Here is a 22,273-nt window from a genome sequence, read left to right on the forward strand (position 1 = left end):
TAGGGCTTATGTTGGTGTAGTTAGGGTGATGCAGTGTCTGTTACTTACATAGGCTGTTGGCTGTCTTGTCAGTTTCATGGCACGGCCGTGAAATTGACAAGAAAGCGTAGCTAGAGCCCAGCTGTCACCCATCTCCCTGGAGAGCTGGGCATCTGGACCCCACTTCCGGCTGGGAGCCAGGGCCTGAAGCCTAGCGGGCGGGAGGCAAGCCAGGCTCCCAGCAGGGAGCTGCCAGCAGAGTTGAGAGACTGGGCTTCCCACACTGCCCCTCTTAGGTCGGTGGAAGCACTCCTGGTGCGCCACCAACACAAGCAGGGTAGTGTGGACAGGCACCACCAGAATAATTACCATGGTGGCTGTAAGTAGACATAATATAGGTCAACTTAAGTTTCTAGTGTAGACATACCCTTAGTGGTAGGTTTATTTTAGAAGCATGATAGTGTGTTTATATTCTTTGTCAAAATTTAAGGTAGATCATCCTCCCCTTTTGCTGCACATTTATGTTCAAACTACTTCTAATGATTAAATTAACAACTTACGGATTGTTATATAATGATTAATGCTAATGATGGATAATTTTATTCATAAAAGTAATGTAAGCTTAAAATAGGCTGTGATAAGTAACCATGACTCTGCCAAAAGCAGTGTTTTAATTTTAATTGGTTTGATGAGAGCAATAACATCACAAACAAAATGTGAAAGGATAAATGGCATCCAGTTTGAAAATAAGTGATGTGTATTTTCAAAGAACACCTTCACTACACCTCATTATTTAACAGTAAGAGCTTTAGCCTGTGACAGCATTCTGTTCCATTGACATTATCCGCAAAAGTTGTCCACATATCTAACACCACTAATTCCTTCACATACTTTTTATCAGAGAGTGCTATAAGATGACTACTTCTAAATCTGTTACAGTACTTATTTCAGCAGGTTTCTTCAAATTAAAATAGTCAAAATCACAAATTCTGTCCAAGGACTAAGTTATCTTGTATATTTCTGAATAAAAAAATTACTATAGGCAAGAAACTACTACTTTATTCCTGTGAATAAACTGTAATAGCTAAAATGATACCTAGTTCTCATCTTCGGCACTCCAAGCACTTTACAAGGGGAAACTGAGGCACGGGGACGGGCTATGATTTGCCCAAGGTTACTGAGCAAGTCAGTAGCACAGTGCTTTAGCCAACAGGCTCTACTGTCTCCATAGAAAGAAATACAAGTGATTTTTTAAAAAAAATTAAGATATCCTTTGTAGAAGACATTCACTGCAAAGTAGTTTATATCTGCTTTAAAACATGGGGGTAAACTTACATTGTTTTGCACACTGCTTTGCATCTTTCAGTGCTCAAAAATAATTATAGTAAGTAGTATTTAGAACAAATTTTTTGTTCCTTTACACCCAAAATATTGCCTTGTAGCAAGGGACTTGGGTGGTTTTTTTTCTGTTGGAAGGAAAATGTAATGAATGATGCTGTTCCCAAATAACTCCTATACAACTGTATACAATGCTAAGGGCTGTCTCTGAGCCCTCTCTGATGCTAGTGTAGTGTGTTGTGATAGTGGTTATGTTAGACTGCTTCCCTCCTCCTTTAATTACTACCCTTTGTAATTACAAACACCAGACACCAGCTGAGGGAAAATTACAAAACAAGTTTATTAAAGCCTAACATAAACACTGCAACCTAAGTATGTACACCCCCCCGCCCATGGGATTATAAAAAAAGAATTGAACTATATACACATAGCAGAAGGAAAAACACTTTGTATATACAGGAAAAATACTTCAAAAATAACTTAACCCAAATCGATTACTAGTTCTTATCTAGACCTATTTCTGTAAGTCTTACCAACGGCGTCTCAAAGTCCAGTCTTGTAATCCTTACTCTGGGCTTTTCTACACTTGGAACTTACCAAAAAAATTATTGCAGAATAGCTATTCTGGTATAACTCCCCATTCTGGAATAGCTAGCTATTTTGGTAAATTTCCAAGAGTAGACAAGCCCTCAGGCAAAACTTCAATTGAAGTTAGTGGACTTGCTGAGATTTGGATCACACTTGAGATCGTCTTTAGAAGTCTTTTTCAAGATTTTAAAGAAATTTTAATGGTCCCGCTTTCATTTTTCAGAAAGGAGAACTTTGGTTAACTATTAACGGCATTTGACTATTTAAGACGTCCACGTTTTCCCCCATTCACTCTTTACATGGACCATCAATCCTCTTGATATAACTTCCAGCTCCTAATTGAACTTGAGAGCAGTAAGCTGCCACATAAGAGGCATGGAAAGTACTCCAGGCATTGCCACAGATATGCAGGACAGCTCTCTCTCTCAAAGTTCTTCAGCACCCAGCTGGAACACTCCTACACATTTTTTTAAATTATATGTTATATTAAATTAATATATTTAAGGGAAATCAACTCAGCAGCTGAGTCATTTTCATCAAAGTTGAGGATAAGAATTGGTACTCAAGAGTACAGCTCATTAAATTATTGCTGCAAGAGAACAACTTTATCAGAACCTGTGTATTCTGTGAAGAGAGGTTTAAAACCGTTGTCTTGTAAAAATGATGATCCTCCTGTGTATAAAGAAAACTAAATGAGTAATATAAAGCAAATGTCACCTCTATAAATATCTAAACTGGATCCAGTATAAATCTAAGCACTGTTGTTGTTTTTTTTTAAGTCTGACATGTAAGAATACTGTAGTAATCTAAAATTTTAGAAATATAAGAACAGTTGAAACAAACATTCTTATGGAATGCATATTCTACACAGGAATGTGTTTTTCAGAGTTAGTTTGCTCTTCTGGTAACATATGCGTTACTCAGTAATTCTGAACAAGTTAAACTTTTTTTTTAAAAAAGCAGTAAGGACATCAGAAGAGATGTACTTTAGTACATTTAAAGATGAACTTGCCAAAGAGCAGTGTAACCATATAAGTTGGCAGAGCACTTAAGATGGCTTTTCTTTTGTGCAATACTAATTATTGAAACTGCATTCATCTTTATACCTTTGCTGTATTTTTGGTAGAAAATGCAGCCTTAGATCTGGTCACAAGGAGTGGACCTTTGTCACTTATATTCAAGGCCCTGCTTTTTGGTGCGATTCTTCAGTCACAGAATTACCAGTTGGACACGGAATCCTTGAAAGATTACGAGGGAAAAAACAAAGATTTCAAAAGAATGAAAAAAGCCACACTGCACCACTGAAAACCCAAAATGATTCGTCCAATGTCCTACACCCGTGTGCTGAAGGATAGTAGATGCTGGCAAATGCTGTGGCATAGACATGATGGAGACAAGCAAATACTGCGAAGGTCAGGAAGCAATGACAAGGATTGGCTTTACTGCAGTGAGAAGACTCTTGGGAGACTTAGTTGTACTTCATAATGTCCAGTAACCCTCAACAGCAAATTGACCGCACGTAATTAAGAATTAAACAATCAAAAACAGTATTACACATGTCACATTTAAAATGATAAACAACAAAAGATGAAAGGTCTATTTAATTTAAAAGGTACAGACAAAGAGTAAAAACAAACACATGGATAAAGAAAGCAACAAATAAAAGACAGAGCCATGCCCAGGATTCAGGGTTCCATTTGCAGAGGATAAATCCACTAAGAAATTTTTCACAAAGCCCTTTTAATTAAGGTAAAGATGAGTTTTAGGGAGTAGAGTAGGAATTATATTAATAGGTATCTTCTATGCTCTTCTGTTTACCAAGGCCTAGACCCTAGGCACCAATGCAGATAAAATGATATCAACAAATAAACAACCAGCAAAGAATGCACTTAAAAATATCACAGATGCTGTTTTTGACTGGAGAAAACATGCCTCTGTGGCTCTTTATTTGATTATTCTTGACAGTTCTAAGATTGGCTTGGTGAGGCATAAAAACACTCCCACTAATCACAATGGAGCTTAAGCAGTGACACTGTCAGACACCAGAAACGCTGCTTGTTAAAGAAAAAGCTAATATAAACTCCTTGGGTCCGGCTTACAGACAATGTGGTTCAAGCTGCAGTAGCCACATTTGGATATCAAAGGAAAACTCCTGAATGCTAAAACCAACCAGAGTATTGGAAAAAGCAGAGGAGTGCATGAAAGCAGATAGAGCGGTGAAAAGCAACACAAGGGCAGATCAATGAAGAAACATTGAAGATCTAGCAGCTGAAGCTGCTGCTATTATGGATGTCAGGGCTATTTACCAAGTGATTAAAATCCTGTGTGTCAATTTCAGAATAGGACATGGGCCAATAAAAAGCAAAGATGGAAAAATGCTTACAACTAAGGTAGAATAGAAAAATAAATGGGCAAAGCATTCACAGAAGTCCTCAACAGACCAAGGCCGACTTCAGCACCAGACTTCCATTTAAACATGCAAACCTGACCAACGTGACGTTACCATCAGTCCAAGAGAGATGACAGAAGTACAGGCCACAATCAGGAAGCTGAAAAAAATAACAAAGCAGCAGGAGATGATCAAATCACTGCAGAAATGCTAAAAGCATTTGATACTATCACCTTAATGAAACTGACAGAGCTGTCCCATAAAGTTTGGGAGAAAGAGAAGCCTCCTGACGAATGGAAACATGGAATCATTGTCAGAATGTCCAAAAGGGGTGATCTTATTGACTGTAACAACTGGAGAGGAGTTACACTACTCTCTTGCAGGGAAAACCTTCGGTAGTGTGATTCTAAACAGGAAGAAAGAGGCAGTGGATGCAAAGCATAGAAAACAGGCTGGATTCAGGCCCAAGAGATTCTGTGTAGACCAAATATTCAGTTAAGGACCACCACAGAAGAAAGTATAGAATGGCAAGGTCCCCTCAACAATTTCACTGATTTTTTTTTTTTTCAAAGATAGACCTACATTATGGACTATTCATTCTTCACTCCTATGGAATCCCAGCTAAAGTTGTAATCATCATCAAGGCCATGTACAGAGATGTGAAGTGTTCTGCAAAGGTGGACACCCAGACAACTGAATGGTTCAGTATGGACACTAACGTGAAACAGGGCTGCATTTTATTGCTGCTGCTGTTTGGCACTGCCATAGACTGAATATTGAAGAAGTGTATTAGCAATACTAACACTGGTATAGCGTGGGGGAGTTGACAAATGTCTAGAAGGCCTAGACTTTGCTGATGATATCATGCTGAATGACACCCATGAAAAGTTACTAATAAAGACAGACAACCTTGCAAAGAACAACCTTTGCCTATCTTTGTTAAGTTCTTCTAGTACGGCAGTTCTCAACTGGGGGTCCACGGCCCCCTGGGGTTCCATGAACCCTTTCAGGGGGGCCGTGGAGCCCTAGCACAAACAAACCTAAACCAAACATCTTTGAAACCTAGATTTCAAGCAGTAATATTAGATGGCAAAAATATCAAGAAAGTAAACCCATTCATCTACCTTGGCAGCACCATACTGACCACTACACATCACAAGAAGGAAGTGACATCAAGAATAGGAAAGGCACCCACAGCATTTACTAACCTTAATATGGAAATCAATGAGAGATAGAGCATCAGACCAAAACTGAGAATTTTCAATTCTAATGTAATCTCAGTGCTAACATATGGCTGTGACAGATGGAGATCTACCAATGGTTAGACAGAAAACTAGACACCATTGAAAATAAGTGCCTATGAAAGATTCTGGACAGTGAGAAAGACTTCATTACTAATTAAGAGATCCATGAAATCATCAATCAGCAACTCATTTCCACCAGACTCAGAAGGAAGCCCTGAACATATCTGGGGAATGTACTCTGGATGTCAACACAAAGACTCCACATGAAAACTGTTCAGTGGAAACCAACTGGTGTGAGGAAATAAGGAGTCCAAGAGAAACCTTAAGAAGAACACTTAGCAGAGAGGACAGAGTAGTTTGTCTCAGCACCATAGAGCAGACAGAAGCAGCAGCAAAAGACAGAGGAATTGAAGACCCTAATTTCTGCCCTGTGTGCCAACCCTTGCACAAGAATGTTAAAAAAAACAAAGAAAACAGAACACCACCACACATTGTGGCATAAAAAACAAACCATTTTCACATGGGTCTTGCTACAAACCACAGCAACTGCCTAAAACTGCACTACTGACATGGGAAATAAAGCAGTAGATAAACACTGCATTTATTTTTAAGGAAATGTTTTTCTATTATGCCCTCCTGAATTCTGGCATGGAATAGTAAGAGCTTATTGTGGGCAACCCCAAAGTTTAGGGCCTTGGATCAATCTTCTTTACTAAAACACCCCCATCTTTAGCTTTCACTTAATTTTTTTAGAGTAAATTTATTGCTCATTTATTGTAAACTCTTCAGGGCAGGAACTGATGTGTCTGTACAGTGCTTAACCCAAAAGGGCTCTGATCCTGACTGGGAGTTCTAGGTGCTACTGTAATATTAGTAACTATGATGATGAAAGTCAGACATTTGCTAGCCATGTCTCCTCACAGCTAACGCAATATAACTTCTTACTTAAAATAATCTTAATCCAATCTGACCTACACCATTCATCATATTCCATCTTTTGACCTCTCTTGAGCAGAAGACTGTCACTTCTGTCAAACTACGAGATGTTTGGGGGATGTGGATAGATGACAGCTAGGATCAAACTCATGTTTGTCACATCTGAATGTGAATCCAGGCCTTGGAAAGGGAAAGGCTATGTGCTATCTAGCCTCTAAATCATTGCTCAAGGAAAAAGCCTCCCTCACCTGTCATGGCATTTGCCCAAAGCTTTCCATCTAGTCTGACTGGCAAACAGCTGCTTCTGATTAACACCAGTAATGCTTCAAAAACATTTCACCAAAGAACTGGCCCAGTTGCCATCATATACTCCTCTTACATTGGCCTGGAGTTGGGAGCCTGTGTTTAATAAATTCGTCATGCAATTTTTTTTTTTTTTATACAAGGCTGTGTACAAGGACCACACCTGTGAGTTAAGGTATTTAAAGTAAATTAACTTACAAAAATATGGCTTGAAAGTCTGCTCACAAATGACACTAACATGTTAGCTCTGTATGAGCATTGGAGGAGATCTCCAGAGTACAGTTACGTATCTATTTAGCACACGTTTCTTAAGGCAGGTGCTCTGGAAAAGTATTTCCTCCTAGGAAAAGTCAGTGGTCAATTACAATGATAAATATGATTCCGGATTAGCAAAATTTAACAAGAAATGAGAAACAGCACTGCACAGTGTAGATACATTACCAAATGTCTTCACTTAAAAGAATGAGAAAGAGTAAGTCCAACAGCTTGGACGATTATGTTCACCTTACCAATAATGTGTGTGTTCACTACCAGGATTGTCTTGTTGGTTCCCATATTGCACAGAGTCAGTACAACTGCTGCAGGAAAATAAACTGAGGTTCTGAATATCCAGTCACAGCAGACCTCAGCAATGTGTCTGAGGAAGGAGACTGATTACCAGTTATAGGCAGCAGCATCTGATGGTCTTCAGTCCCAATGGGAAGAGGAAGTGATAAAGACATCTCAGAAGGCTTCACATCTGCAGACTCTGACAAAGGGCTTTTTTGATTTTGAATGGATTCTTGCTCATTGTAGGAATTATCAACTGTGTTAGAATCAAGGGTAGTTTCAGATCCTCAAAACAAAACAAACAAAATTTATAACACATTCATTCATGAGGAAAAAGTAAAATGCCTGCAATTAATGTAAGGAAAAGTACACTTGTGACAGGAAAAACCATTGAGTGGGTGAGGTAAATTAAGAGATTAACCTTTTTTATCCCTCAAAAAACCTCAACAGTTCCCCACCCTCAAATTATAGAATCATAGAAATGCAGGAGTGGAAGGAAACTCGAGAAGTCATCTAGTCCAGTCTCCCTCTCCCCCAACCCTGGAAGCAGGAACAAGTACACCTAGTTCAGTTCCCTTAAAACGCTTTGTTACAACTATTCTTTTCTAGGGAACAAAGACTGGATAGAGAATTGCTCAAAATTTATCAAGGGTACTCTGTAGCACTGCAAAGCTATCCTTTTAATCCAGCTGGCTGGTAGGCTTAAAAAAAAGAGTTCTTTAAGTGTAAGCATTTGGAGTGTCTGAGAATGACACTGCCTGAAACTCAGCCACCAAGCCAGTCTGAGCTTAGTCTGAGCTTTAAGTATCAAGTCCCTGGTGCCCGTGTCCAGGTCATGATGGCTCGAGAAATGATACATCACAACAGAGCCTCTGTTATCTGGGCCACAGTAGAGTAACAAATCCTTAAGGTCACAGTTTATGGGGAAAATCAACAGGGATTCCTTGAAATATTCTAGCAGTGGGCTGTAGAACAATGGGCATGTCAGGCATCATCTCTTTCAATTAACACAGTGCTAGGAAGAACAGAACTTTTGCAGAAGAAGGTTATTTTTACACAGTCACTTTCTAGAGTACAAGTGCACTTGAAAAATCAGTTTTAATCAGGTCTCAGCTGAAATGGGTGACAGTGGACCGTTCATTAAAAACTTTCACGTCTCCCCCACCCCAAATCCTTGTAGGGCGTTGATTCAGGCCCTGCTGAGGCTGGATAAGGATATTAATTAGTCGTGCCATGCTAATACAATATTATGGTAGCATGCAAGGGCCACACACTAAGCAAAGGTTTGCAGTTCTCCTGTTTATGCTACTTTAACTCCCTTCTCTCTCTGCCACCACTTCTGCTTCTTTCTCACCTCATCGTCCATGTCTCCACATACCCAGCCTGCACCACATTCCAGCTCCCCCAGCCTGGCCCCCCTTTGCTTGGCAGCCTCTATGTCCCTTTCCCAACCTGTCTCTTCACTATTCTTCCAGCTACACTTCCAACAAACCTTCCCCAGCAGCTTACAGCTTGTCTCTCCCTGACACTCCCTTCTGTTATCTTCCTGCTTTACTAGATCCTCCCCACCCATCCTCTACATGCAGTTTCACCAGTCCATGATCCTCAAAGCTGCCACGGCATGTTACTTCTCCTTTCATTCTGCTAGTCTCTCCCCTGCACTGTCTGGGCCAGCCCCCGTGATTTCTTTTTTTATACAACTAGAGGTAAGGGAGTTATGGACTTAATGCACTTAAGTATGGACAGATGTGATCCACTGTAAGAAGGCATGCAGAGCCAGTCTGGAGGGAGGTTGTTTACATTATCATCTTAACTGCCCACATACAACTCCTCCATGCTCAGTACTGTAAGCTATCTGTATACCAAAGTTACTGCCATTCAAACACTTGCATGTAAATCTAGGAAGAACAGGACTAGGTATAAATGAGAAATCTTTTTTAGGATAGAATTCCTAATTGTAAGTGTTGCACCAGCTGTCTATCTGAGCTTGTGTGCCTGTTAATCCAGCTCAGACATGGATTAACTTTGACTATATAAAAAAAACCTGAACAAACTCACCATCTTTAATTATTGCATAAAGGAACATCTGGGCCTACAAAGAATCAGGAAGAGTAATTCCTGGAACTGGTGTGAATCATTCACCTCAAATCTATACCTGTGAGAGCCATCAGATGTGGGGTAGAGCCATACTGAATAGGATTCACAAAATTCTTTTGTGACCCAGATGACTTTCACAGCTGTCTTAGAGCAGAAATCTTTCACAGTTTTATTAGATGAGACCAGATTTTTTAATGTTAATAGTCTTGTCAGCAGCCCCCCACTCCCTATTGACAATAGTGGCTTAACACTGTAGTAGTCACTGCATTTTCTTTTTTAACATCTCCCCAGGACCTTCCATTTTAAAGCCTGCTTTTTCCAATCCTTATCTGAAAGATTTGGGTGCCATTAGAGCAGATATTCTAGGCATTAAACAGACCTCTTTTCTTATCTAATTTTATGTTACATTTAAAAACACTAAAGCAGAATTGTTATTCTTTGACCCCAAAAATTCATTTTTACAAGACTAATACTTACCTGTGTGAACTTTTGTTTTGTGCTTTTTTAAATTTTTTATATCGGTGTAAGAATTTCCACACAGTTCACAGATAAATGGCCTTTCACCTGAAAAATGGTTTGACAGTTAGAATTGCAGAACAGAGAAAAACTATTTCTTAAGCTGTCTATAGGACAAAAGGCAAAATAACTGCAATGAAAATTACTTTAACAGCTTTATGACCTAAACCCATCTAAAAACAGTATCCAGAAGGAAAACATTCAAAAAAAGACAAGATGAAAATGGTGACTACAGGACTGACTGCTTCATTTGAAGCAGATCAGACACCCAACTTGTCTTTGTACTAATGTTTATCTGAAAATTAATACTACAACGTGAATATTTTCTTTAATATTTAAATAATTCCCATGTTACTCTATATTACAATGCTTTACAAATAGACCACACTTTATAATCCAAGGAATGGATAAAAAAGTATAATCTCTATTTTACAGTTGAGAAAACAGAGACACCAAGAGGTTAAGTGACATGCTGACTCGCACAGAGAAAGTTTAGCATCGGAGTTCCTGATTCCCTACTCTGCTGAAGTCTTGTTATTTTAGATTTACAACAACAATTTAGATTTATTTAAAGAAAAACTATCTAATCAATTTTTAAATGAGTTAACACAGATACAGTGTGTCCTCTTAATTTGTCTCAATTATAGCATAGTACATAATTTTAAATGCAAAAGATCATACTGAAAAAAATTTACAACACAGGAAGTGGCCTATCCAGAAACTGACCTGTATGAGACCGAAAATGTTTGTTGAGCTCTCCTGAGGAAATAAAACTTTTGCCACAAATACCACATATATATGGTTTCTCTCCTGAAGGGTACACAAGGCGGTTAGTATTTCAATATACAGATGTGTATGTAAAATGCATATTAAACAGAGTCAGTGTACAATGGTGTGAAGAGCTCCCCAAACCCCAATAAAAATTCAGATTTGCACCACTAAGCAACCCTCAAGGAAAAGCCCAAGGAAAGAGCCAACACAACTCTGGTCCTTTCTCCTATACAGAGTCCATACCCACTAATGCAGACTCCATTACTCCACTCCCTCCCCAAATCCTGCTCTTTAGACTCCATTATCACTAATTGCTCCCTTCACCTCTTCCGCTGCAGCCAACCCTCTCCAAGATGGATCCCCAATTTACATCAGCTCACTCAGCAGCCCACTTATCCTCACCTGTATGTTTTCGTGAATGAGTGATAAGAGAACTGGATACTGCAAATGCTTTTCCACATGTATCACACACATACGGCTTTTCTCCTGTATGGCGACGAACATGGTACGTCAGCGTACTGGCCTGAGCAAACCTCTGCCCACACCTATCACACACGTAAGGCTTCTCACCACTGTGCTTCCTAGTAAGAAACACACACCTTAGAGAATCCCACACAAGGGAGAAGAGGACACAAGATGAAAGGAACTTTGTGTTACACCAGTTAATATCTTATATCTGGCCTCACTATGGTGATATTTTGTGGCCTAACAGGAGTAAGATTAAAGTCTAGTTTTCAGATGGAAGTTTCTCACCCTCAGGGACTGCTCCAATTCCCAAAGTCAATGGAAAGAGTCCCACTGACCTCAGTGGCTGTTGGATCAGGCTAAGGGCATTGCACAGGCAATAGGTCAACCCTGAGAAGTAAGCAAGACTTGTGTCACTCTAGTATGAAAGCTGACTACCAACAACGCTGACAGCTACTGCAGAGAGACACATTGTACTCTCCCCTGCCAGAGAATATAAATGGACTCATCCCTTCACCAAAACAACAATGGCAGAGTAGTTCTCTTCTCTCAGTATGGTTAGAAAGGGAAGAAATTACCAAATGCAACAGGGGTGCTAGGATGAATGTTCCCACATGGACTGCTGTTCCAAATCACTACCTTGGGTGGAAGAAGCAGGCCGAGTACATACATTAGTCTGCAATGAAGACCTGGAGCTGAAAGTAGGGAAGGACTGGGAATGACAAAAACAAGTACAACATTTATTTAGGCCTGATCCTGCAAGTGCACACACACACTGAACTTCCTGAGCAAGTAGTTGTTTAAGTCAACTATTCTCATACATGAAACTAAGCTTGTGCATAAGTGTTTGCAGGATCAGGGCTTTAGTTAGTACTTTCACTCACCTGGCATGGATCTTCAGATTGCTTGAAGTTGCAAACTGCAGATTACATACATCACATTTATATGGTTTCTCTTCTCCATGATGCATACGACTGTGGAAAACTAGCTGGCATTTCTGGGCAAAGCCTTTGTCGCACAATTCACATTTATATGGCTTCTCCCCTGGGAAAGAGATAAACTGTTACCTTTCCACTGTCTTGGTGTCTATGTAAGAAAGCCTTCAGTTAAGTTAGTTGACCCAAACTCAGGAGTTGACCCTAGTACTTCTTGTTTAGTGATGCCACATAGCACCCAACAATCAAGCAGTTGAGCCTGCACGTTATCAGAACTGCAGCAGATAATTTTTTTAAAGCATCACCATTTGAAAATTCTCCGGTAATTAACTATTAGTTTTAATAAAATCTATTCTTCACAATTAATACTAGCACTGCATTGTCAGTAGGCACAGAATCGTTTTAACTTATGCAAAATCCTAGATATTAGAGCTGGAGAAGACCTATTAAGTCGTCTGGTCTGTCCAACTAGTATGTTCTTCTGCTCTTGCTAATATTTCTGCTGCAGCATGCTAACAGCGGTTCCCTGACCATCCACTATTTTTTAATAGATATTATGGTATTCTCTAATAAATATGTGCTAAGTACTATTCCTAGGTCTCATGTGACTGTATCGTAGGAGAACATGAGTTTATATTACTATAGTAGTGCAGAATCTGTTAGTAGGCAGAGGTTTCAGAGATCCTCAAATTTAATACATAATGCCATAGATCAAGGCTTGACAAAAAAATAAATTACCAGACACCTGCTCTCTAGAGGACTAAATCTGCCATCGAGTGGCTGATGCAAGTGATAAGGTTTCCTACCCGTCCATGCGAAGTCCAGGTGCAAGAACCAGAAAAGGGAAATGCACTGCTGATGTTTCTACCAAAAACACTGTCCTTGGACCCTTCTCAGGGGCTCCAATTTTCATATTAGACTCTGGCTAGTCAGCATCTGGTAGATTTGAAGCCTTCCCCCTTGACTACTGGAAGGGAAAGGAGTTCTTCATCTGCCCATCCTTACACCCTCTTATTTCCTCCTACTCTAACTCCTTCCTGAGATTCCTGGAAATAGCTCCACTGCTTGAATCTGCCCAAACGGGAGCATAATGAAAGTGACATCATTTCTGGATGTCCTAGAGTCCTGAATAACAGCAGTAAAAGGCACCTGTGTGTAGACAATTTTACTCTGTCACCTACTGAGAAGGCTATGAGCAGCAGCAGCAAAAGCACTGGGGCTCTCTGCAGACAGCATCAATTCACATTTGGAAAGTTATTCTCATAACCATGTGCTATAAACTTTTTGTAATTAAATTAAAGCTCAGATTTTGTAATAATGTATGGCTTAGCCATGCACTATAACAAAATATCATTGTCGAAGTTTCCTACTTGCCACCGGAGATTGGATTTTTCAACCCGAGATGTTATCAAACTCATTCTGGTACATCAAGACTTGACAGACATAAATAGCTGCACAAATTACTATATTGTGTACATGATGGAAATCTGAAAGACAGTGAACTAATAAATTATAAATGCCATTAATATGACATAGCTTGAAAGGATAGTCTGATCTCTTGTATATCAGTCAGACATTTTCTGCATTGCACTCCACTTATTTACCTTACAAGGATAAAGGACTGAATCAGATCTGCTGGGACTTCAGGAAGTCACGGTATTCCCTACAGGGTGCTTTAACTGCAATGCTATCCTTTCTAGCTCTACTATTTTTCTAGACACATTCATAGTTTGTATTTTAAAATATTACAGACTGGTGGAATGCAATTAGCACTGACCAGCAGTAACCATCCAAATATACAGAACATCAGCATGAAGATTTGAAGCTTCTGAAACAACATATTAGAAGAAAATAGGGCTCCTTTCTAGTTATTCTTCCCCATGCTATCATTAAAAACAAAAGAAGCCCTTATAAACAAGACGACAGCTTACCTGTGTGCGTTCTGACATGTGTTTTCAGCTGATTACACTGTGTAAATGCTTTCCCGCAGAGTTGACACACATAAGGCTTTACTCCTTTGTGTATTCTCATGTGTCGTCGTAGACTACTGGCTTCTGAAAATATTTTCCCGCAAGTGTTGCATACTGGCTTGGCCTTGGAGTATTTCTGATCTAGTTCTTCTCCGGCGCTCTCCAGTTGGTAAGAGTTCTTTTCACTAGCTATATTAGACATACTGTGTTCTTTCAATGCACAGTTCTGCTGTGGCTTCCCCCGTTTTTGTTTCACTGTAATAGTCTGAATCAAAACATCTTGTGCTGCAAAAGTTTCACTTTCCACCACAGACGCTAGCTGTAGTTCTGAGTTATCGCTGCCTTGGGCAGCTTGTTCCGTTATCTGTGTGGCCAGTTTATTTGCATCTAAAAACATATCGACTGATGAGTTCTCAATTATGTCATTCTGATATTGCACTGGTTTATTCTTCATGTTTTTCTGAGAGTTAAAAGTCTTTTTTCGCTTCCTGGTCTGAGCAGATTTCTTTTCTAAACCCACTTTTTTTGCTTGTGGCTGAACTGAGTCTGCAGAAGGGGCATCTGATTTCTCTCTATTATTGTAATCTCGAAGAGTGAGGAGGCAAGTTTGTTGGTTCAGTTCAATGTTTCCCGTAATACTAGAAATCTCTGTAGAGGAGGGATTAGCAATAAAAGCAAAGTCTTCCATTTTTATTTTACATTTAGTGACCACCTCCTCCACTTTGAGATAGTCAGCAGCCTGGTGAATTTCTTTAACATTCCAACTGCAAGGAAACAAGGCTAAATGACAATATTCTGGACAAAGAAAACCTGTGTCACTGAGAATCTATATAAATAAATACTAAGACTTTTACAGGTTTCAGAGTAGCAGCCATGTTAGTCTGTATTCGCAAAAAGAGACTAAGACTTTTTTTTTTTTTAAGACTTTTACATGGCTGTTCTCTTATTTAAAAATAGTTTCATGGTTAAAAATTATAACTGTCAGGAGAATCTAACAAAATCTAACTTTATATCTTTGATATTTTGAGATTATTTAACACTGATATATGATAGGAGACATATAAGCTGACAAAAATAATAATTCTATAGTGGTTTCATTCAAGAATCTCAAAGCATTTCACAGACAATGAATAAAACCTCAACACCTCTGTGAAGTATGTATTAACCCCGTTTTACAGACAGAATTGTTTTCAAATGGTCATTACTGTGGATCAGTGGCAAAGACAGGAGTAAAACCCAGGAAGTATAGCTTTAGGACACTATACTTTTGTTATACCTGAACAGAGGTCAACCTATAATGATTTAAAAAAAAAAACCTTCTAAAAATATGTGTTATACAGTATTCTAACAAATAATTATCTCTGGAGCTTACAATGCTTGGAAACAAAATCAGTGGTAAACAAAGTGATTTTATTATGGTAATAGGTTCCCCAAAGGACAGATTTTAAATAACAAAGCTATTCTCCATCAACACAATATATAAAGCAATTACTTTCAGTACAATAAAATGATTAAGAATGATACAGATCACTTTGGTCTAAGCTTATATGGATTCAGTATAAATGCAAAAGGGAAAAAATTATGATTAAAAAAAAGAAAAGTAGTAAAGTGCAGAAAGTCAGCCCAAGTTTTGATATTCTGAATATTCCTTCATGTGAAATAATATCCAATACTAAAGTGAGTAAAACAGAATTTACCACAAGTGTTCTTTCACCCCCTTTTTTCTTTTCTCCTTCCCATTCTCCTTTCTTGTCTTATCTGTCTTTCTTTCCTGCCTTTCTTCTTGTCCATCTATTTTCTCCTCCTCTTCCACTCTCTTTACCTCTCTTCATTAAGGGCAAGGCCGGCCGTTACAGAAGCATTCTAAGGATGCTGCAGTGGTTTGTAAAAGCACTTTCTTAAAGAAAAACTGCAGTAATTGGTTTTAATAGCTTAGAAAGATAAATATTAACTACAGAATAGTATCTTGAACACAAACCCCGAAGTTAGTTCAGCATTAGGGTTGCACAGTTCAAATCATAACAAGCTAGGAAATACAAAACTAAGGTTCCATCTATTGCATTAACTTGTCCACACTGCTGATGGAACATTAAATTTTATTATATATAAGGTACATGATTTTACCACAAAAATATATATCTTAAAGATACACAAAGAATAGAAAATACCGTGGAAACTATTAAAAACTAGACATTTATCATGGTACATGAGCTATATCCTGGTCTAATAGGGACTACCAAAAATACAACGGTATAAAAAGTAAATACAGTGGTGCTGTAAAAAATCCACATTTTTAATAACGCCCACTGTACTACATATGTACAGTGTGGCAGAACTAATGATGCTCTTACATTGTCTGACTTTTTGTCATTTTATTTGTGCAACCAAGATGCTGTACTGACAGTTTCACATTCAATTTCTGCCAGAGTGGATCCAATTGCAGGATCAGAGCCTAAATAACTAAAACCTGCTATTTTTGGTACTCAGAGGTAGTGATTAGAATACCTTGTATTATATAAATTTTCCTCTCAAGCACTGATTGCAGAGTGAAGTTGTCTGTGGCTCCAATCTTTTAACTACTTCTGCATGGAAGCAATTGTTTTCTTACCCCACACAAACAAGAAAAACTGACTACACACAAAGTGATGTAAAGTGCACAAAGTTAATAACGAAAAAGATGGAGAAATATTTGTTCTCTAACCACTTTTGGGTACAGTAATAAGACGTGTTACTTGTAACAGTAACAGGTAAAACAAATTCATACAGAAGTCTAATTTTTGAATTGATGGTGTCCCTAAACTATCTATCACAAGGTGAATAGTCCCTTTAAGAGGAAATGGATCCAGTTCACCTGTGACTAGTTAGCTGCCTCCCAACAGGACCTGACAGAAGGCACCTTGCCTCTATACAGACCATGGCAACAGTTGAGAAAAGGGAGCATGTAAGAGTTACTAGGAGAGTGCTACATAAGACAGTGATAGTTGGGAGCTTCTTGTGAAGAGAAAGAAATGCAGAAAACTGTTGGGAGAGTGAAGCAGATGGGAGCTATTGGAAAGAACTAGTCAGATGAGGAAACCCTGAGAAATAGAAGCCTCAAGGTAAAGGGGAAGAACTAGCTCAGTCAGCGTAGGCCAATCCCATGAACTAGAGAACTGATTCTAGAGGGAGGTTCCCATAAGAAGGGGTAGGACTTGCAAGAAAGGAGCCTGGGGAATGAAATACTGTGGAGAGTCCTCCAGAGATGTGGCAGCCTGGGCATAGGAATTAGAGAAGAGGGACTGTTTACTCTTGGGTGGGCAGCCAAGTGTGGAGCTGGAGGATTGCTGTATTTCAACCTGCCTTATTTTGGGGTTTTTGAGAACTGTATTTCTCAGAGGGACTTGCTGAAGGTTGGAATTCTATTAATAAATTATACCTAGAAGCAGAGCTTCACTTGGACATAGGAAAGGAATGTTGTCCTTCTGGGTGAGGAAAGGTGACCTTCAGGGTGATCCATGGAGGAAAAGATGGGCAACTCACTCAGCCCCAGAGATTGTAGGAGAAATTGAGGGAGGACTAGCCCTGACCCATCATGGTTGCTTACATCTGGTGAGCCCTGTTACATCTTCTCTCAAACTTTGGTATTTGCCTTTCCTGCTTATGCAGCTAGGTCTGGTCTATGTATATAAGGAAAAATGGGCTCCTGTACAACCAACATTACTGTGGGGGTTATCCTTCTCCTCCCAGAAATTAAGTAGGATATATTTTTAATCTCAATCCAGAGAGCCAGAGTCACAAATATGAAAACTCCTACCAGCAAGTCATTTGACCAAATATAGTTTGAAGATTTATATAGACACTATGGAAAGTTGATTGTAGTTAGAGAACATATGCCTCTTAATATGGATGTGAATTGTCTGAATTGTCACAGACACACTCTAAATGGCATCTGGATGGCTTACACAAATTAAGTTTTATTTTTTTAAAAATATATATATATATATACACACACACCTAATATAACACGTGAGATCAGGGTAGCCAAGGTGAGTCTGGTATGCACATAGAAAAAGGCTTTGGTGTAGAAATTAAGTAGATGACTGGGAGAAGAGACAGAGAACTACAGCAACTCAATCTGAAAAATAATTAGGTGACAGCAATTGTATAGCCTAATAATGGGTTTAGATACCTTAGCAAGAGAAAATAGGAAACAAATTTCAGGTCTAGACACTATCACACACTTTGAATAGAAAATAATAATAGTGTTCCTTTTGGTTCATATGTAGTATTATACATGCATTTTAAAAGCCATGTAGACAGCTGACCTTTATTCTTTGGTATGTACTGTATCTGAAATTAAACGTGTTCTTCCATAATTTATGGCAAAGAAATCAGTACTGAATCTCTTTAACTCAACCTTTATTTAAAAAAAAAAAAAAAAAAAGTATGTTACCTGTCAAGGTTTAAGTTTCCTGTGTATATAAACTCCAGGAGTTTCTGAAATCCATCAGCCTTCACTTGAGTCTGATCCAAAACCACATTATTGTCAGAGGCATCCCTGTAAAATGCACCAAAGTACTCGCTGAAGGAGGCAAGCACATTTCTGTGAGCTTTGAACTGGAATTCACCAATAACTACCGTGCAGTCACAAAGGAAGCCTGCCTCTCGCTGCTTGTTCAGCCTCTCTAGAAGGTGCTCACAGTGATGGGAATACTGCATTTTGGTAGGGGGATGGAGTGTCTTGGCCTAAAGAAGCAAAGAAACTTGTTAACGTACTGTGTTTTGAAAGACATGAAATTACAGTTGTAAAGTGGGACACTGTCCAATACTGTTCCCATGATCATTGCAGTGCAACTCACTTTAATATAGTGTCCTTTGAGCAAAATATAAAAAACAGCGAGAAACAGAGCACTGGATCCCTCTCAGTGTGGGACCGGTTAGTCTTAATGCATATAGAGACAAGGTGTGGGAGGGAAAAGGACACATTGTGCATGTGGGGACACATTTTCCCCTGCCCCCAAAATCTGAATACTAGGTGAATCGTTCATTGGTCCAAGTCTATCAGCCTGATGCTTTTATAGAAATGGTCCTGTAAAATGAATGTTAAAGTTTCTAATCAGTGGAGTATCTCCTGACAGAAACAGATTTTTTCCATTGAACAGATCATGGGAGCAGTTACTAGGAAACTACTGAGTTCTCGTGCAACTGTGTGGCAGTTGGCAAGATGCAACCTCTTTGTGCATAACTTTCTCTAGGTATACAAGGGGGATAATGTTTACTTACAGCCATGTCACAGGAGTGCTGTGAAGATCAGGGATCCTATCAACCTTTTTTTTTTTAATCACTTTCCCTGGCTATACCTGAGTGCCCTGGCTAGGCACTCTTCGTACTTGGCTGTCAGTAGCCACTGTCTGTGTGGGTCATTAACACAGCAACGAGAGAGAGGGGGGAAACATCTGTATAAAGCCAGCACATTTGCCAGGTGGGCTGGGCAGCACCTCGCCCTGGGCTGCACTAGGCACGCCTGCCTCGACCCAGCGGCAGGGAATGAGAGTAAAGTGCCCAGCGTAGACAGAGGCCCAGGGCTGCTGCTGTTTGTTTCTATGGCAGCGTGTCAGAGGCACCTACCCCCGCTCCTCAGTTAGCTGCCTGGGGCGGTTCCTTTGCCCAATCCCCGTCCCCACAGTTACTTGGTTCGGTCCGGTTCCCCCCCGTTCTCCCGCCAGATGGTTTTGTCGCATCCCCAATTCTCCCATCACGTCAGCCCCCGCCCGACTCCGAGCCGGCTGGCTCGGCCCAGTCAGTCCCCTCCGAGGAGCGGCTAACGCGGCTCTGTCTACACCCACGTATACCCCGGGGGTGGTTGGTTCCGTCCCGTCTGCCGCTGCCACCACCCCTCCGGAGCTGGGCGATTTAGTCCCGTCCGCTCCCACAGCCCCCCAAGACTGTTCGATTCGGTCCCGCCTGCCCAATCCCCAAGCGGCGGAGCCAGCTGAGTGAGGCCCAGCTCGGGTGGGGGAAAACTGTACACACACCTGAGGAAGGGGAAACCGAGTCCGTTCCCCTCAGGCCGCCATTTTATGATGACAGCACACGCACCGCTTGTCCGTTTCCGGAATATCACTTCCGGTCCCAGCCTGGGAGGTCTCTGCCCCCATCCACATTGGAGCCAACCAGGCTCCACGTTACGTCGCTAACAGGACCTGCCTCCCACAGTGGCACGGCGTCATCCTCCGGTCTCGGTCTTGTGGGGCTGCGGGGGACGGTGGAACAGAGGCGGTGGGCAGGGCGTGGACAACAATTCCCATCGTGCACTGCAGCACCGCGAGCGGGAGCCCCGATTCAGCGTGGAGCAGTGCACGATGGGAGATGTAGTCCCGGTAAGGCTGCCCCTCTACTCAGTGCGGGTGGCGGGTCATGTGGCTGCCAGAAATAGGCCTCCAACGCCGAGGTCTGGCAGCTCGTGTTACAAAGTCTGGGCCGCTCTTTCCCGTGAATCCCACGTGTGATTTACAGAGGGGTAGGGGCCCAAGCTGCGGATGACCTTGACTAGGTGGGATAGTTTACCAGTTACACAATATAGCCATACTGGTATAGCCCCCTGCAGGGATACTCTTATTCTGTTGTCCCAGTGGCTTTTTCAGGTTAGCTTAAACTTCTTCCCAAGCAACACACAAAAGTGGCTGTCTGTAAGTTATGTAACACATTTTTGGGTTGTTGTTGTTTTTTCCAAGACCCACCTATCCCCTTGTACCACTGAAACAAACACTGCGTCAGGCAAAGTTAAGGGCCTGCCTAGCCTACCCGCCTCCTCTCCAGTGCATTACATAATTTATCAGCAGCCCCAAAATGGCAGCTTCATAGCAGAATTGGGAAGCCTATATGGGGGGATTAAAATGATATAATTATATTGGTACCAATTATAGGAAAAACTGATGGAAACGACTTAGGTGGTTTGGGTACAGGAAAAGAAGATTGTGGAAGAATATATAGGACACAGGGTGTTACCCTCCACTTCCTCAATGTAAGAGAACGTTTGGAAGCCTGCAAACTAGGTGGACTGATGTCATACAAAAGAATTTGATTAGCTGCAGAGTTTCTGAGGAACTGCTTCAAGACAGACTGGAATGGAGAAAAAGGATTCAAAGAGGTGACCCATATAGATGGTACTAAGACTGGAAGAAGAAAAACTATACTGGTTTAAGTTCACACCTTTGCCTTAAACTGGTGTGGGAGCAGGGCCCTTGCTGTGTAGACATGGCCTCTTAAAGCAAGGAGCCAACCTTGAACTTAAGATCCATATCTCAAGCCATGATTCAGCGAGTCTGGTTCCAGGTGGTTGGTTTAAACCTTTTTCCAGCAAAAACATACAGAACTCTTTAAACATAGTTTCTGGATGTAGATTCCAGTGTGAAATATGTACTCTGAGACACACAGTCACATGCATACATATATTCAAACCAGAACATGGAGAGGCACACAGCCATGCACAGAGAACGATGCACAGAGAACCATGTGCACGCACTCTCACAGATAACTGTTACAGTTTGATAGTAAGATCTGATTAGTTAGTTAGATCTTCTCAGATGATTGTGCAGCCTTCTTGGCTTCCTTTGCCTCATCTAGAAAGGGAAATTGAAGGTCTTTATTTTTTACTTTATGCTACCTCTCAGCTATCTTATCTGTAAATGATGGGAATGCTGGTTGCTTCTCTCCACACTAGTGTTATGAGGCCATGGTCAATAATTAAGGTTGTGAAGTGTACAGAAATATTAAATGCAGTCAGCTGATGAAGAGACGAGCTTCTGGGTGTCAACCTGGTGCCCGTTCCCCTAAAGAGTACTTTATCAGAAAGATGTGCACTTGTGCTCTCAGATCTCTACCTCTCATCTCTACCTGAGAGTGGTGGGCAGGAATATGGACCAGTCTGTACAGTTGTGAATAACTTCCTATTGACTAGTAGTTTGATCTTGGTACAGACACATTGCATTTAATTGGGGGTATTCAAGTGATATATTTCATGTGGATTTTTAACTCCTTTCCCCCCACCCCACTCACTTTTCCAAATTTGTGCACAAAAATCATTATAGTTATGACTTTAAAAAAAATAGGTTACTGGAGGGAGGGGAAGAGCTATGTCTTGGAAACCTCTTGATCAAATGAGGTTGAATTTGCACCATAAACTACCCTGGTTCCTTAATTGGTTGGCTCTAT

The 22,273-nt window shown here is 40.4% G+C and overlaps 2 protein-coding genes across 9 annotated transcripts in view; one reads left to right on the top strand and one right to left on the bottom strand.

Moving 5' to 3' along the window:
* The window catches only part of LRRC34 (leucine rich repeat containing 34), a 36,216-nt gene extending 25,619 nt beyond the window's left edge, over positions 1-10,597 (top strand). For 2 of the 5 annotated variants that reach the window (XM_084639609.1, XM_084639613.1), the window contains one exon: positions 10,375-10,597. The gene's annotated coding sequence lies outside the window, so the exon portion shown is untranslated. The remainder of the gene's footprint in view (positions 1-10,374) is intronic. The other 3 variants (XM_084639610.1, XM_084639611.1, XM_084639612.1) reach the window with 2 other exon arrangements.
* MYNN (myoneurin) lies at positions 1,634-20,303 on the bottom strand. 4 transcript variants are annotated; one of them, XR_014713035.1, is made up of 9 exons: positions 20,095-20,303; positions 18,513-18,805; positions 14,042-14,844; positions 12,060-12,219; positions 11,113-11,291; positions 10,666-10,749; positions 9,901-9,987; positions 7,287-7,612; positions 1,634-2,577 (listed from the first exon to the last, which is right to left on the bottom strand). XR_014713035.1 is itself a non-coding variant. In XM_084639604.1 (8 exons), the coding sequence occupies exons 2-8, from the start codon at positions 18,776-18,778 to the stop codon at positions 7,344-7,346; spliced, it is 1,848 nt and encodes a 615-aa protein (XP_084495730.1). In that variant the 5' UTR covers positions 18,779-18,805; positions 20,095-20,303; the 3' UTR covers positions 2,594-7,343. The 4 variants fall into 4 exon arrangements, 1 of the variants encoding a protein (XP_084495730.1); XR_014713036.1 differs by having other exon boundaries at positions 3,012-7,612; XR_014713037.1 differs by lacking the exon at positions 1,634-2,577 and adding an exon at positions 2,594-3,143.
* Positions 20,304-22,273: the final 1,970 nt, after the last annotated feature.

The sequence above is a fragment of the Lepidochelys olivacea genome (assembly GCF_965140295.1).
Source record: "Lepidochelys olivacea isolate rLepOli2 genome assembly, chromosome: 9".
Lineage (NCBI taxonomy): Eukaryota > Metazoa > Chordata > Testudines > Cheloniidae > Lepidochelys > Lepidochelys olivacea.

Coding starts and splice junctions, on each gene's coding strand:
- MYNN (XM_084639604.1), bottom strand. CDS start 18,778: ATGCAGTATTCCCATCACTGTGAGCACCTTCTAGAGAGGCTGAACAAG. Junction 14,845..18,512: donor GGAAACTTAAACCTTGACAG/GTAACATACTTT, acceptor GTTTCCTTGCAG/TTGGAATGTTAAAGAAATTC. Junction 10,750..11,112: donor TCATTCACGAAAACATACAG/GTGAGGATAAGT, acceptor TGTACCCTTCAG/GAGAGAAACCATATATATGT.